The sequence below is a fragment of the Syngnathus floridae genome, chromosome 12 (genome assembly GCF_059516105.1).
Source record: "Syngnathus floridae isolate MCC-2025c chromosome 12, RoL_Sflo_1.0, whole genome shotgun sequence".
Lineage (NCBI taxonomy): Eukaryota > Metazoa > Chordata > Actinopteri > Syngnathiformes > Syngnathidae > Syngnathus > Syngnathus floridae.
The window spans coordinates 8941456-8955402 of record NC_142424.1 but is presented as its reverse complement, the minus strand read 5'-3'; the positions used below and the strand labels follow the sequence as shown (position 1 = coordinate 8955402).

Sequence of the window (13947 nt, the reverse complement as noted above, 5' to 3'; positions counted from 1 at the left end):
TTATTGTTGTCTATTGCAACTGGAATAACACAATGCTAACCTTCACTCTAACCCTACTAGATCTTGCTTTGGAAACACTTTCTTTTCAATTCATTGTTTGAGTTTGCTCCCACTTGACACAGAAATTGAAACAACACATGAGCAGGAGATGATATTCTCATGTGATGGTAGTTAAACGGTCAAGGGTCACTACATTACTAGAATATTTCAGAAATAGTCATGTTACTGTCAGTTCAAAATCATGAATCATATCTACGTGACTCAAAAGCATTATACTTTGCTGACTGCTTTTCAAACATTGTTATAGCGGCATATGAACACCAGATTTTGTGCAGTATTTTCATTGTGTGTTAAGAATTGAAAAGAACTAATTTGTCACTCCAGGTGGAATTCACAGATGCCCGCTAACCAGCATTGCTTCTTTTTACACGTGGATGTCATGAATCATTGTCTATGACGTGTGTGCAACTCCACACATTTTCCTCTCAGTTTCACTACATTGCCATCTGAATGCTGATCTGTGGCTCTCTCTAAAGTACTATCAATGTGGACAATATTTCATTGGATTTAGAATTTTTGTCATTGTTGTGAAAGCTCCTCACAAATCTTACCTTCACATACGTATGTCGAATGAGAATGTGTGTTTCTGCACCCGTTGATAGATCCAATCTGACAGTAGTAAACACACAGGAGAAAAGGCAATTTTCCTGGTTGAAACATGGTGCCCAGTTATATGTGCATCCATATTCGTACCTCGCATCTAATGTGTCCGTGTACGTGTGTGCGTGCTTGTGAGTGCTTGTGTGTTTGTCAGTTTGCAATGATGGCAAGCTTGAATGCACTTGATTTGACAAGTACACGCTATGTGTACATAACTAAGTATGAGGCCTGTGCAATTAGTTTGTACAATAGGCAATGAATGGTTTCAACCCTTACTATTATTACATTTGATATCCACTCAAAAAATGCTTTCAACTGATGGGCTGTTTTCCCCTTCTCTTACAAATAAGACGTGCTGTCATTTTTTTATGAATGCTTTCACTTGAGGCTTTTTTAAATTATATAGATTTTGTGCTTTTGAACTGGCAACAGAACACAATAAAAATAAAATATTCTACTTTTAGGCATGGTGCATAAATATACAGTTACAACATCTTATATTAACTTAGAATTTTATGCAGTGTTGTAATAGCATAAAATAAATACTATCACTGTACATAAGATATCATTAGGGGTGCTGGTTAGGGTTAGGGTTAGTTTTAAAAGCGGAATTATCCAAGTAGGCCTTGTAAACCACAAATTCTCTCTCTCTCTCTCTCTCTCTCTCTCTCTCTCTCTCTCTCTCTCTCTCTCTCTCTCTCTCTCTCTCTCTCTCTCATGTTTATGTTTTCATATTTCCTCAGCGTTTGTGGTTTTGCATGAAGACGTATTCCATCATCGCATGGTCATAATCATACATTTTGCTTCAAGGATTATGAAGCTGTTTGTTTCATCCTAGCCTCGACCTTATGATTCCTTTTGCCCACCAACTCATTTTTCTTGTTTCTAGACTCTTTCCATGTTGCCGTACTTCTCAGTCGGCTTGCACCATGACTCATAGCATTAAACCTATTGAGTGTATTTATTCCATGAATGAATAAATGCATACATACGTAATCATATTCATCTTTTAACCTGAGACCCAAATGTCTTCAGAATACAATAACAAAGGAATTGACCTTACAGTTCCAATACTTTTGGAGGGGACCATATACATGTATACTATCTGCTTTTAATTTTCCCCCTTTCTGTACTCCTGACAGATTACTTAATGTACATACTAAAACTTGTTGCTTGTAACCACCAGGAGCCAGCAAACGCAAAGGAAGACTGATGTTAAAATTTGGATTCAATGGGGAACATTTGTTTTCTTAAGTGGATTTATCTGAATTCCCCAGGTACTAAGTCAGTGTAGAAGAAAATGTATAGAGTGAGCACAGCACTCTGAAGGGCAGTATTTTAAAAGCTTGCATTGTGCTTCACTAAAAAAGACATTCGTTTTTGTGCAAGCCAAGAGCAGTAATTTCTGTATGACAACACCGAGCGATAAATTTAGCTTTAGTAGTCACTGTGTACAGGTTTGAACCGGAAGTGTTAAAAAAATTCCCATCTGTAATGGTTTCACTCTGCAACAGTGTGATTTAGGTGAAGACTTAATGATTCCCTGTGAAGCTTAAATGTGATTTCGCTACAGGTTCACCTCATTTGTCATGATTTTCAAGAACACGGTTCACATGGCCCCCTTGTTTTCTGCCTTAAGAGTCGTTGGGGGAACTAAATCATGATGGTGTCTCTTGAGGACATGCTCCAACTGTAATGGAAACTTTCACCGAGGCACACCGCCCTTCGAGCCAGATGCACCACTAAAATTATTTTGTGATTCTTTGGGGAGCTACGAAATATTGCTTTTTTTCACCTCATGTTGCTTTCGTTAGGGAAGAAGTGGAAGAAGATAATTCCTCACCATTACACATTGTGGAATTTCATATCAACTCAACCAGCTTACTTGAATTTAATTATCCCCAAAACAGTCCCTTTGATATGCATTTTTCTTTTCATTTGTCAAATGCCATATCCTACTCCTTTTGCACTTTTGAAATCACAACAGTAACAGTCTGCAGCTGTTAAAGTCAACAACCAGAAATACTAAGGCCTCTGGGTATTTCCTGAACTGCCCCGTTTGGTCTGATTTTATGAGCAGTCCAGCTACATGGGAATATATCGATCGGCCAAAGTGTTCCACGTACCCAAAGCCAATAGAAGACAATAAACCACAGCCAACAGCAATTTCTTATGAAAATGTATTACTGTAACGCAGGAGTGTCAAACTCATTTTTTTCCCGGGCCGCATTGTAGTCATAGCTTCTTTCGGAGGGCCATTATGACTTGTCAACCCAAATAAATGAATGAGCACCTCATATTATATACAGTAAAAGCTACAAAACAAACTGACAAATAACTCGTTTTCAAATCAGACAAAACTGGTGAAATATTTAAAAAAAAGATATTATTAAAAATAAAGACAATTTGCAATTCTAGTAAGGACACACGAATTTGATGCTCAATTTGTCTTTGCGGGCCACATAAAATGATGTGGTGGGCCGTATCTGGCCCCCAGGCCTTGAGTTTGACACCCGTGCTGTAACATGTACCTTATATCTACTTTTCGTGTATGTGTCCATTTGGGGGTATTTGAATGACTCTCCATGCATTTAGTTAGAATCTGCTGTAAATTCCTTGGTTACACTATCTCACGAAAGACAGTTTCTAGTTTTTCAGGACGTCAACCTCCAAAGTAGTCATTTTTCAGGTGACACCAAAAACTGTTGCAAACACGTTATTAATGCATGCAAGACATGTTCAACACTTGACATCAGTCAATAATTTGTCAAAATAACACCCATAGTGACCAGTAGGATAGGTTTTTGGTTTTGCTGTGCTTTGGAATTTGAATTGCCAGTGCACAGACTTTCAAGTTTGTAGACGTAACAGCCAATCATAAATCTCTTAAAAAGGTTCCAGGTGTTATGGAGGTACACAGCCTGTATTGGGTTTTACAATAATGCTCATCTATATTTATCATTTCAATTTAACCTGTGGCGAGAGAGTGAAGCGCATAGACTTTCTGTCGTTGAAAAGTGCTGGTGCAATCTAAAAATAGGGTGATTGAATATTACCGTTTAATCTTCTTTTTGGTCATCTCCTTCTTCTTTGACAACCATGCCATGTTTCTATGGTTCAATAAATAGTGCGATGCCAGTGTATTGTATGCGGAGCCCCAAAACATCCAACATGGTCACCATTTTACCATTCATATCAGATAGAAGGTGAATGGTGGAGACCGTGTGCTCCTTCACTTTCCGTTTTAGTGTCCATACAGAATACATTCATTTTGGAAATAATGGTTTTCTCAATGAAGTGTTGCTCCCTCGCACTCAGACAACCCGGACATGACAGCATGTGGCCCTTTTCTGAGTTCAAGGTTTTGGTCACCATGCTGCAATTCTATTTTAGACATATTCATGTCTGGATACATTTCTTTGTTGCTATTTCTGTGTATTGTAAGAAGTGAGTTTTGATCATTTCCAACAATTCTCCCTTGTCCATTTCTCAGGTGCTGAAGGGCAATAAAAAGCTTAACCTCTCTGTACGCTCAGTGGGGAGGATTCCAGGCGGCTATGTGACCAACCATGTCTATACATGGGTTGACCCTTTGGGCCATAGTGTGTCCCCTCCTCCTGACCTACCTGAACATCACAGTGCCGCCCTCAGAAGGAGTGACAGCCAGCGACGTAGCAACATGCAGCTCCTGCAGGAAGGAGATGAGAAGAAGGTGAGGCTTGTGAGAAACTAAGCACTGTATGCCCAGTTGAATTCATGGTTAGAATAAGAGTCCCTGCCTTCATTATGGACTTTTTAACTGTTTCTGCTTGACGTGACCCAGCTTACGGGAATTTCACGCTTTCGTGCGTTTTTAATGTTTCATCGGGAAGTTATCGTTGTTATACTTCTTGAACCATCAACCTTTCTCAAAAGCTCTATGAGCCAGAAAACTAGAATATTAATGCATGTAAAAAGGCAAAAGGAAATTCTGTCGCCTAAAGTACCTCATCTATCTCACTCCAAAATCTCGTCCACTTCCCCTGGAGGGACAGAGGAAGATGTTGCCTCTGTAATGGGCATTAATCTTTAAATGGACCTAAGACTGCAAAAAGTAACAGACTTTTTATTTCACATTGAACGTTTTGTCACGTACATCATTGTTTCGAAAAATATTTGCGGAAATATCTGTACACATACCCCAGCCACATTACAGGGTACATTTGTGTTTGGGTTCCTTGATAACAATCACAAATTAACGTTAGGCATGGCTAAGCCATTACTGAACCTGTCTATGTGTAAAAATAAATTCTATGCATCATAAAAGAAGTGTACTATGCTGATCTGAATGAACTCATAATAGTTTCTGTGCTGCAAATTAAGAAATGGCAAGAAAATAGTGGAGAATAATAAATGGTATATTAATGAAATAATAAAAAACAATATGAATACTTTTCTTTTTTTTCATTCTGACAGCATCTGAGTCAGGTTGCCAGACTATGGCTGGGAGATATGGCTATAATATAATATGGCTTTTTTTTATTATTATTTATAACGATACTGTACTGTGAATTATTCTAACAAAAGTGTTTCATGTACTGCTGTGTCACTATATACGATGTGCACCTGGAATTTGAAATGTAAGAATTTTGGGCAGTGGCTTCTCATTCCAGGTTATATCTCCTTTCTTTCTACATGCCAGGTGTCTCTATAGCAGGGGTCACCAACATGGTGCCCGCGGGCACCAGGTCGCCCGTGTGCGTTGCCGGCAGGGCTGTTCTGAAATTAGCTCAAATAGCGGCACTTATACACAGTGAGCTGCATCTATTTATTTTATTTTACTTTTGCTATTCTTGTTTAAAATCACACTTACATGTGAACTGGAAATAACAATTAATAATAACACATAGTTAAAGCTAAATTGAGCAGATTGGCTATTTCAGAAGTTTGTGTCAAACTGGTAGCCCTTTGCCTTAATCAGTACCCCGGAAGTAGCCCTCGTTTTAAGAAAGGTTGGTGACCCCTGCTCTATAGCTTTCAGAATTGCTATTTGTTTGAATCATGATCAGTCCTGTGTGTTGAGGGGGAAAGATATGTGTTAAAATATAAAAGGGTTTGGATCTTTCCTTATGTATTTAACAAATGTGGAGGCTGGAGGGGATGCATTACTAAAAATATTTAGTTTGTCTCAAACTTTTGCTATGAGACAATATGATAGAATGACAAGATTTTTTTTTTTTCTCTAAATGCGACTTGTTTCCATCTGGAACCATTCTAGAACTGACTTGAGCAAATTTCATGGTGATTGATATAGGTCAACTTGGTTTTGGATGATGGTCGATCCCTGGGCCTTATGATCCGAGGGGGTGCAGAATACGCGTTGGGTATTTACATCACTGGAGTGGATCATGGATCAGCAGCAGAGTGTGGAGGGCTCAAGGTATGGTGACTCTGTCTTTCTTGCTATTGCTCATTTTCATCAAACTCACGTTAAATTAGACTAAACATTTTGTGTGGTTGCTGGCTTTCCCAAAGGAATCGCAGAGGTAGGTTGCACTCATGTGCAACAACAAAAATGTTTATATGCTGCAATTCTTTGAATGTGTAACCTGTGTGTGATTCAAAAGCTGGCATAACAAATATACAAAAATTCTCATTTGGAATGTTGACCTGGCAGCAGACAACCTCATTGAGACATGTTTTACTTCTTAGGTTGTCAGGCTGCACTTGTAAACAAGAACTTGTTCTTAATTGTTTGCCTGGTTAAATAAAGGTTAAAATAAAGGTTAGGTTCAAACCTTTGCTAATCGAGACACCACCGAGACAGTTTTATGCAAGGAGAAAACTAACATTTAGACTAGATTTGCCACTTTCCTGAAGAAAAATACAAAACTGTTTCTTATGGAGTGGATTAATACCTGGATGTCTTTTTAAAAACAAAGGAGCCCTATAATGAAATTATACATTTAGTTTGCATAAGGTTACTGTTAACATGTCATCTATCAGCCTGACAGATGAATTGTGGATATTTTCCAATTACTCTCACTTTCTCCTATATGCATGTTTTGTTGGCTGAGAGTGAATGGCTGTCGCTGTGTATCTGTCTGCTGATGGATTGGTAAAACCAAGCATGTGCTTAGTCACCTTCCCTGTGATGTCGAACAAGATCGGCAGAAAAGACGATGGATGGATGGATGGATGGATGGATGGATGGATGGATGGATGGATGGATGGATGGATGGATGGATGGATGGATGGATGGATGGATGGATGGATGGATGGATGGATGGATGGATGGATGGATGGATGGATGGATGGATGGATGGATGGAGGGAGGGATCTAGGCGAGGGAGGGAGGGAGGATGGATGGTACATCGGTAGATTTCTTCTGACTGCTTTTTCACCGGGCTTAATTCTTCATTTATGTGTTTTGTTTTAAAGTAGATTTTTTTTATCAGAAGACTGTTGATAATCACATTTAACATCTGATACGCAGACAATCTCTTCCCTTCGATACTTCTTTGCAAGCATTTTCTCTCGAAGATGTGGGCGGTTGCTATGGATACCACAGTAGCAAATGTGAGTGGGATCACACTAGTGATCTAACAGATCTAACAAACACAGGACACCAAAATTATGAAACTGAATTATGAATTGAAAATCTTACTTTCTTCAATGATGCCATAAACCGTCCTCCACCATTTAACCAAATTGGCAAGTCTCTCAATTCTCGATCTGACTACTTTCTGTAACATGTACTGTATGTTTGACTACATACACTCTGTATTACTACTGGACTGAAAACTAATTCCTTGTGTCTGTGTGTGGAAAGAAGAGTGATTCTGATCCCGACTCTGTTGCTATGAAGCAGCAATGGACTTCTGGGTCTTGGCGTACCACAGAGACTTGATTGATTTAAATCTTGCTAGCAGTTTGACAACTGCATGCTCAACTTTTAAGGGCCATTTTGAAATTGTATTTACTTACTGCGAGGACAAATACAATCATCCCAACAAATGTGGGTTAGATACCAAAATAAATAAATAAGGCAAGAATACAAATCCTACTCCATGCTCCAAAAATGTTCTAAATATTGCCTCGTCTCCCTAAAAGGAGTTAATTGAATGTTTTTCATCAACACAATACATATATAGTTTGTTCTTTTCTATTAGGACAAAGTCTGCCAAATAACAACTCTTAACCAAGAAGTATGAGAAAGGTCAGCCCTGCCCAATGCCCTATTGTTGCTGTTGCCCTGGTTCAGTTTAATTTCATTAAAGTTGGGAGGAAAAGGTCATCCCTGCAGTAAAGTCAAAACAGTTGTCATGTGAACAGAACAAAATTTCTATCACTCAGTCCTTGAGGCTTCATTGCTATCGTTGGTTTCAGTTTGAATCTAAATGGTTTACTTCTAGGGAACATTTTTACCAAAAGAATGTCAACATGATTCCATTAAAGTTTTCAGGATTGTGCACAGAGCAACATTTCGTCACGAGCAGAGACAGAACGACCATGTGCTGCACGGACTGTTTGAATTAAGGGAAAGGGGAAGTCGATTGCTGGTTGATAGGTCTGGTGTAGCTAGGTGGCTGAGTGGGACCTGCTGAGTTTTTTAGGGTACACCATGGAAGGGGCAATTGCAGAGCACATATACAACTATAGTGATCCCTTGCTATTTCGAGGTTCGTCATTCAGTGCATCGTGGGTTTTTAAGAGCATTAAACATTGCTGATAGTTTGGTGCTTTTTGCAGCGTCACTTGGAGCTTGGGGCTTTGTCTGCCCATATGACTTTACAGCACACTATTGGCCAGTAGAGGAGACGGGACCGATGGGAAAATGTTGATTTGTATCCTTGCTGTTGATTGGCTATCTGGTAGAGGAGACAAGACCAATGGGAACATCTTGATGTGTATCCTTGCCGCTGATTGGCTTACGGCTGTGAGAGTAGTTTTAACCACGCTGTATCTCGACCTCCCGCAATCCCGCTATGTAACCACTCTTCCACTTCATTTGCCTCCACAAAATCAGCAGGATCGTTTTTTTATGGTGTTGTGACTTTGAGAGTTTTATTGAAGCCTTAAAGGATGTTTCTATAGGTCCGTTTATCTTTAAAATGTTTAAAAAGTGTACAATAAAGTGTTTAAAAATACAATAAAAGGTTATAAAAGTAATTTCATAAAAATATTGACTCCATATATTCTCTTGGAATATATGTCTTGGAACAAATTATCAGCAATAAACGATGGATCACTGTATTCATATTCAAATACCGTAATTTTCGGACTATAAGTCGCTCCGGAGTATAAGTCGCACCAGCCATAAAATGCACAATACAGTGAAAAAAAACATATATAAGTCGTACCGGAGTATAAATCGCACTTTTGGGGCGAATTTATTTGTCAAAATCCAACACCAAGAACAGACATGAACCAGCAACAACAGGCTAAATAATACGGTATGCTAACGTGGCATATACACAAACGAGGAGCTGAGAACGGGCCTGAGTAACATTCAGAGTTATTCAAATAAGTATTACATAAATAACATGTTTATCAAGCCATCTGTGTCACTCCAAATTATTAAATCCATCGATCGTCTTTTATGTAAACAATGCCGTGTATGCATTAAATCCATCGATCAAATTCCTCGTCCTTTATGTCAACAACGCCGCGCGCGCGCCGCACAGATATAGTATGTAACTATATTGTAGTGTTAACAAAGTACCAGGAAACACGTGGGTTTGGTAAACAGCTCTTTATTTAACAAAACAAGAGTTCGACGAGCCAACAACTACTGAACTGTAACAATAAAAACATATACAAGTTGCTACACAAAATAAAATATATTAAATAACTATAACATAAATACGTTTTTCAAACCTTGTGTCACTCCAAATCATTAAATCCTTCAAACGTGGGGCCCTTCGTCATCTTCGTCATCCCGTGATAGAATCCTTTGTCCTTATGTAAACAACCGCCGCGCTGCTGACGTCACTTGCAGGTCAAAGGACAGTAATCCCTTGCTACATCGCGGTTCGTTTATCGTGGTTTCACTACATCGCGTAATTTTGAATTTTCAAAATTTGCAAAAAAATTCACAAATAAGTCGCTCCTGAGTATAAATCGCCCCCCCACCCAAATTATGAAAAAAAAAAAAACCGCGACTTATGGTCCGAAAATTACGGTATATAGAAATGATCAATTCAACATCTTCAATTAACCAGCCATTCTGATCTTTGGATTGTGTGAGGAAGTCTGAGAAAACTAAAAAAAATGCAAAATCCACACAGGAAGGCCGCAGCAGAGTAAAACATCTCTACCATGTTTTCAGCCCCATGCCCCCATTATTTTTTATTTCATATGTAACATATAAGTCATATTTTCTGAGTTTGATCTCGCCATTAAGTTTTATTTTTTTTCTGAACCCCAAGCCTAAACATTGAATTCACATGAGGGTTGTCTAACTAAATGAAGAGAGCTGTGAGCATGTTAATGGCTCCAGGCCAAGGATTTCTCATTTGCACAGGGGTGATTTTCCATCCTGTGTGATGATAAAGCAATCCTGCTGAGACAGCACATAACAGTGTGACAAAAAAAGAGGCTTAGCAAACAACAAGGTCATTTACTGACATTTCAGTCATCTGGCATCTAGCAATAACTCACAATGACAGACAACTATAGATGACCATATTTCAATGGGTGGCACAGTAATCAGAAGATTGAAATGAATTGTATAAATTCTGAACGTACTTTAAGGTACAGTTGCCTAGTTTTGCATAAAATTTTATTTGACAAGAAAAAAAAACATGTCCGCCTCACAGTTCAGAGGGTGCGGGTTGGATTCCACCTCCAACCCTCCCTGTGTGTAGTTTGCATGTTCTCCCTGTGCCTGCGTAGGTTTTCAGTGGCCGCACTGGCTCATACTGAGTTCTTTTTTAAATACAGGTGTTATGTTACCTCATTTAGCTACATAAAACAGTCTAAATATCGAATGACGGCAAGCGAAGCTTGTTTATGTCCACCATTTGTAGCAGTATGAATGTGAAACAACATGACTCTGGTGTACCTGAATATTGCAAGGCAGAAGGCAAGTTCACTTTTTCTATCTTCGATAAATATGAGATTCAAATTGGGGACCACATATAGACAGCCGTAAAGCGTGATTGCTACCCAGAGGTCCATTGATCAAAGTCAGACCTCTTAACAGGCACCTCGCCTTTCTCATACACACAAGCCACAAGGGACCATTTTAGGGAGTGAATAACAACTGCTGCTTGCTGTTGGTATCTTGCACTGCTGTTTTGTTTTGCTTTTTGTGCTCTCTACTTACTCTACTGTTGGGGAATCATCTTAGTGGGACGTTTCTTTACACTGTGCTCCAAATTACCAAGCCTTGTTTTTGTTCCTAAATATTCGATACAATTCAAAGAGAATGAGATTTTTTGATAAGCATCCATTATTCTGCCTTGAAATTTTATTATATAAGCCCCGCCTCTTCGATATCACCTAAACAATTCTGTCATCCCTAGCACTTGTAAATCTGTAAATAGTTTGCACCCTAATCATATTTAACTGCACAAATATTTTCTGACATTTGTTTTTAGGTACGGTGTATTGCCATTCACTAACTCTGATTTTTCTTGAAGGATATTCAAAGTACTGCCATTCACACACTCTGATTTTTCTATGAAGAAGGTTCCACATGTTATCAATAGGGTTGCAGTATGTATGTATGTATGTATGTATGTATGTATGTATGTATGTATGTATGTATGTACGTATGTATGTACGTATGTATGTATGTATGTATTTACGTACGTATGTATTGTATTTAGGTAAATCCTAAATGGTGGATTTTACAACATGGGATTTGATGTTGTCTTCCATGACAGTCATTTTACTTCAGAAAATGTGAGGCAACGTTTTTTTTATATTTCATACACAAGGCAACTCAATGTGCTTCACAGAAAACACTGCTCTTTGTAAATCATGTCAGGAAATGTTCAGTTAGAGACTGCACACATTTTGCAGAGGTCATTTAACACATGAAGCTATCCTAAAGGGACTTCCCATCTGCCTCGCCATTATTTCAGCTCAAAACATCACTCCACCACCTCCTTGCCAACGTTACAGCCTTATTGGAACATGGTGGCCATCCACCAAGCATCCAAAATTCCATCCATCTGGACCTAACAAAGATGCACATATTAATTAGTGCATGAAACTTAAAAAAAAAAGTGAAAATATTTCTGAGCCCACTTCATTCAAATTGCCTTGTGTGATTGGTTAGTGGTGATGGAACTAGGACTCCAGAGACAACAAGACCTGCTTGCTGCTCATCAAAATTTTGAGATGAACAATTCCATGCTTTTCATTAGCAAAACTTTTAGTTTTCTCCTCTTTAAGCGTAAAACCTATATCTTAGGCTTTTATTAATATTGAGTTTACGATCAGAATACACAGAGGACAAACAATACTTGTTCAGCAGTCTCTTACCGCATTTTTCACCTGTTTCATCAGTATTTTTCTAGTTTTATATAGTGTACCCTGATTTATTGTTATGTGTTCCCCATGTTTATTTTTTCTATGCATACCATGTACTGATATCTCAATTACTGTATTATTTCATATTATGGTTCTGAATTTTTCTTTTGGTTGAAGATTGTTGCCTGTTAGGAATGGGGTCAAGCAGTCCAAGTGATGCATCGATCAGTAAAAAGAGATTTACCAACCTTGACTTGTCAATAATGCTGCAATATGTCCTTGTTGCACTGGACAACCTGTCTCGGGGATCCGAGGGCTTTGGACTGTATGTGTCCTGGTTAAAGATCAATATCCAGGTCTTTTGTGACTTTTTGACTTGTATGGGTATTTGTGGATGGTTCCACCATGGAAATACTTGAGAGTTTTAAAATCTGACTTTATCTCTCTCAGGAGACCCAAATTGGACAAAGCTAAATGCCGCATTATCCGATGACTGTTATTTTCCAGTCTAATTATCAGCTGATAGGAAGTGTGCCAACGTTGTATTTTACTGCATCTGTGCAGAAAACAGCTAGAGTGGATATGTTTATGTTTACCATAAAATATTCTTTGAAATAATCATTGATTGTCAAATAGAAAGGAATGATGACCAATCAGAAAATAAATTAACATTTCCACTGCTTTTCCATGCCAGAAATGGTGGAGTAACTTTTTGAGTGTGAATGCAATTGGTTCTCAAAATTCTTTTCCCACAGTAGAAGTGACAAGGGAGAGAGTAAGACACTAGCTGCTTCTTGTAGAACTCTTCCATTTCAGAATTTAGTTGAGAACTTTTACTTTGGAGGCCCTGTGGCACTTACTGCCTCTCTCGGGTCAAGTTACGTAGCTAGTTTGCCAATAAAATGATTGCTAGTTATTGAAGACCTTTCAGCTGTCTTTTTGTCTGCTCCCAATCGCCCCCCACAGCACCCCTCCAGTGGTGGGGGGGGGGCTGTTAGAATGAGAAGACAGAGGAGATGATTTGTCCCAAGCGAGTCACAATTTCCATATAAATCTGCCTATAACTGAAGTGAATCATTTCCTTTCAAACATGATTTGGAAACCAGCGAGCACAGAGGAAGGAAACAGGGACGATATTTTATTACACAGTGCTGCTACTCCAATAATGTAGATTGTCTGCATTGTCTGATTATCTGTCGAGGCTCACTTCCTCAGATGTGTGCATTGATGCTGTCATGAATGAATGTGAACAAAAAGCGTGTTTTTCCTTGCATCTAAGTTAATTGTGTTTCCTTTAAGAATGGCAAATTGACATTAGCAGTGGAATTATCTGAGTAGGCCTTGTAAACCACAGCTAGCAATCTCTCTCTCTCTCTCTCTCTCTCTCTCTCCCTCACGCACACACTCTCTCGCTCTCCCTCCCAAAGTCAGTACTGATTACAAATTAAACCGTTGAAGAGGTTTTTGTACACAATTTTAACAATGTGTTTAATAATCTAATTAAACTCAAAATAAATACTCTTAGAACAATTAGTGTGGCCTCAATGTTTAGTTAAATTAATATTATTCCTGAACTTAAAAGTCTTAAAAGCCTGCCTTGTCTACAAATTGCTGCAACATGAGCTGACTTTGTAACTGTAAATTCTTCTCTGATTCTGTCCAAATCATGATGAAAAATTCAATGCAACTTGTACAATTTGAGTAAATGCAGCCTTTTGTTACTTTTGTCCTCTTTACGGAAATTATTATCCAACGGCATCATTGATCCTTCACTCTCCGACGGCTTTTGTTGTATTGCATTGAATCTAACTTCCTCACGGCATC

The 13947-nt window shown here is 38.6% G+C and overlaps 1 protein-coding gene across 2 annotated transcripts in view; it reads left to right on the top strand.

Moving 5' to 3' along the window:
• whrna (whirlin a) overlaps positions 1 to 13947 on the top strand; it is a 72139-nt gene that overhangs the window by 26650 nt on the left and 31542 nt on the right. For both annotated transcript variants that reach the window (XM_088392404.1, XM_088392403.1), the window contains exons 2-3: positions 4154 to 4372; positions 5954 to 6079. In XM_088392404.1, coding sequence (XP_088248530.1) covers positions 4154 to 4372; positions 5954 to 6079 — 345 coding nt within the window. The remainder of the gene's footprint in view (positions 1 to 4153; positions 4373 to 5953; positions 6080 to 13947) is intronic.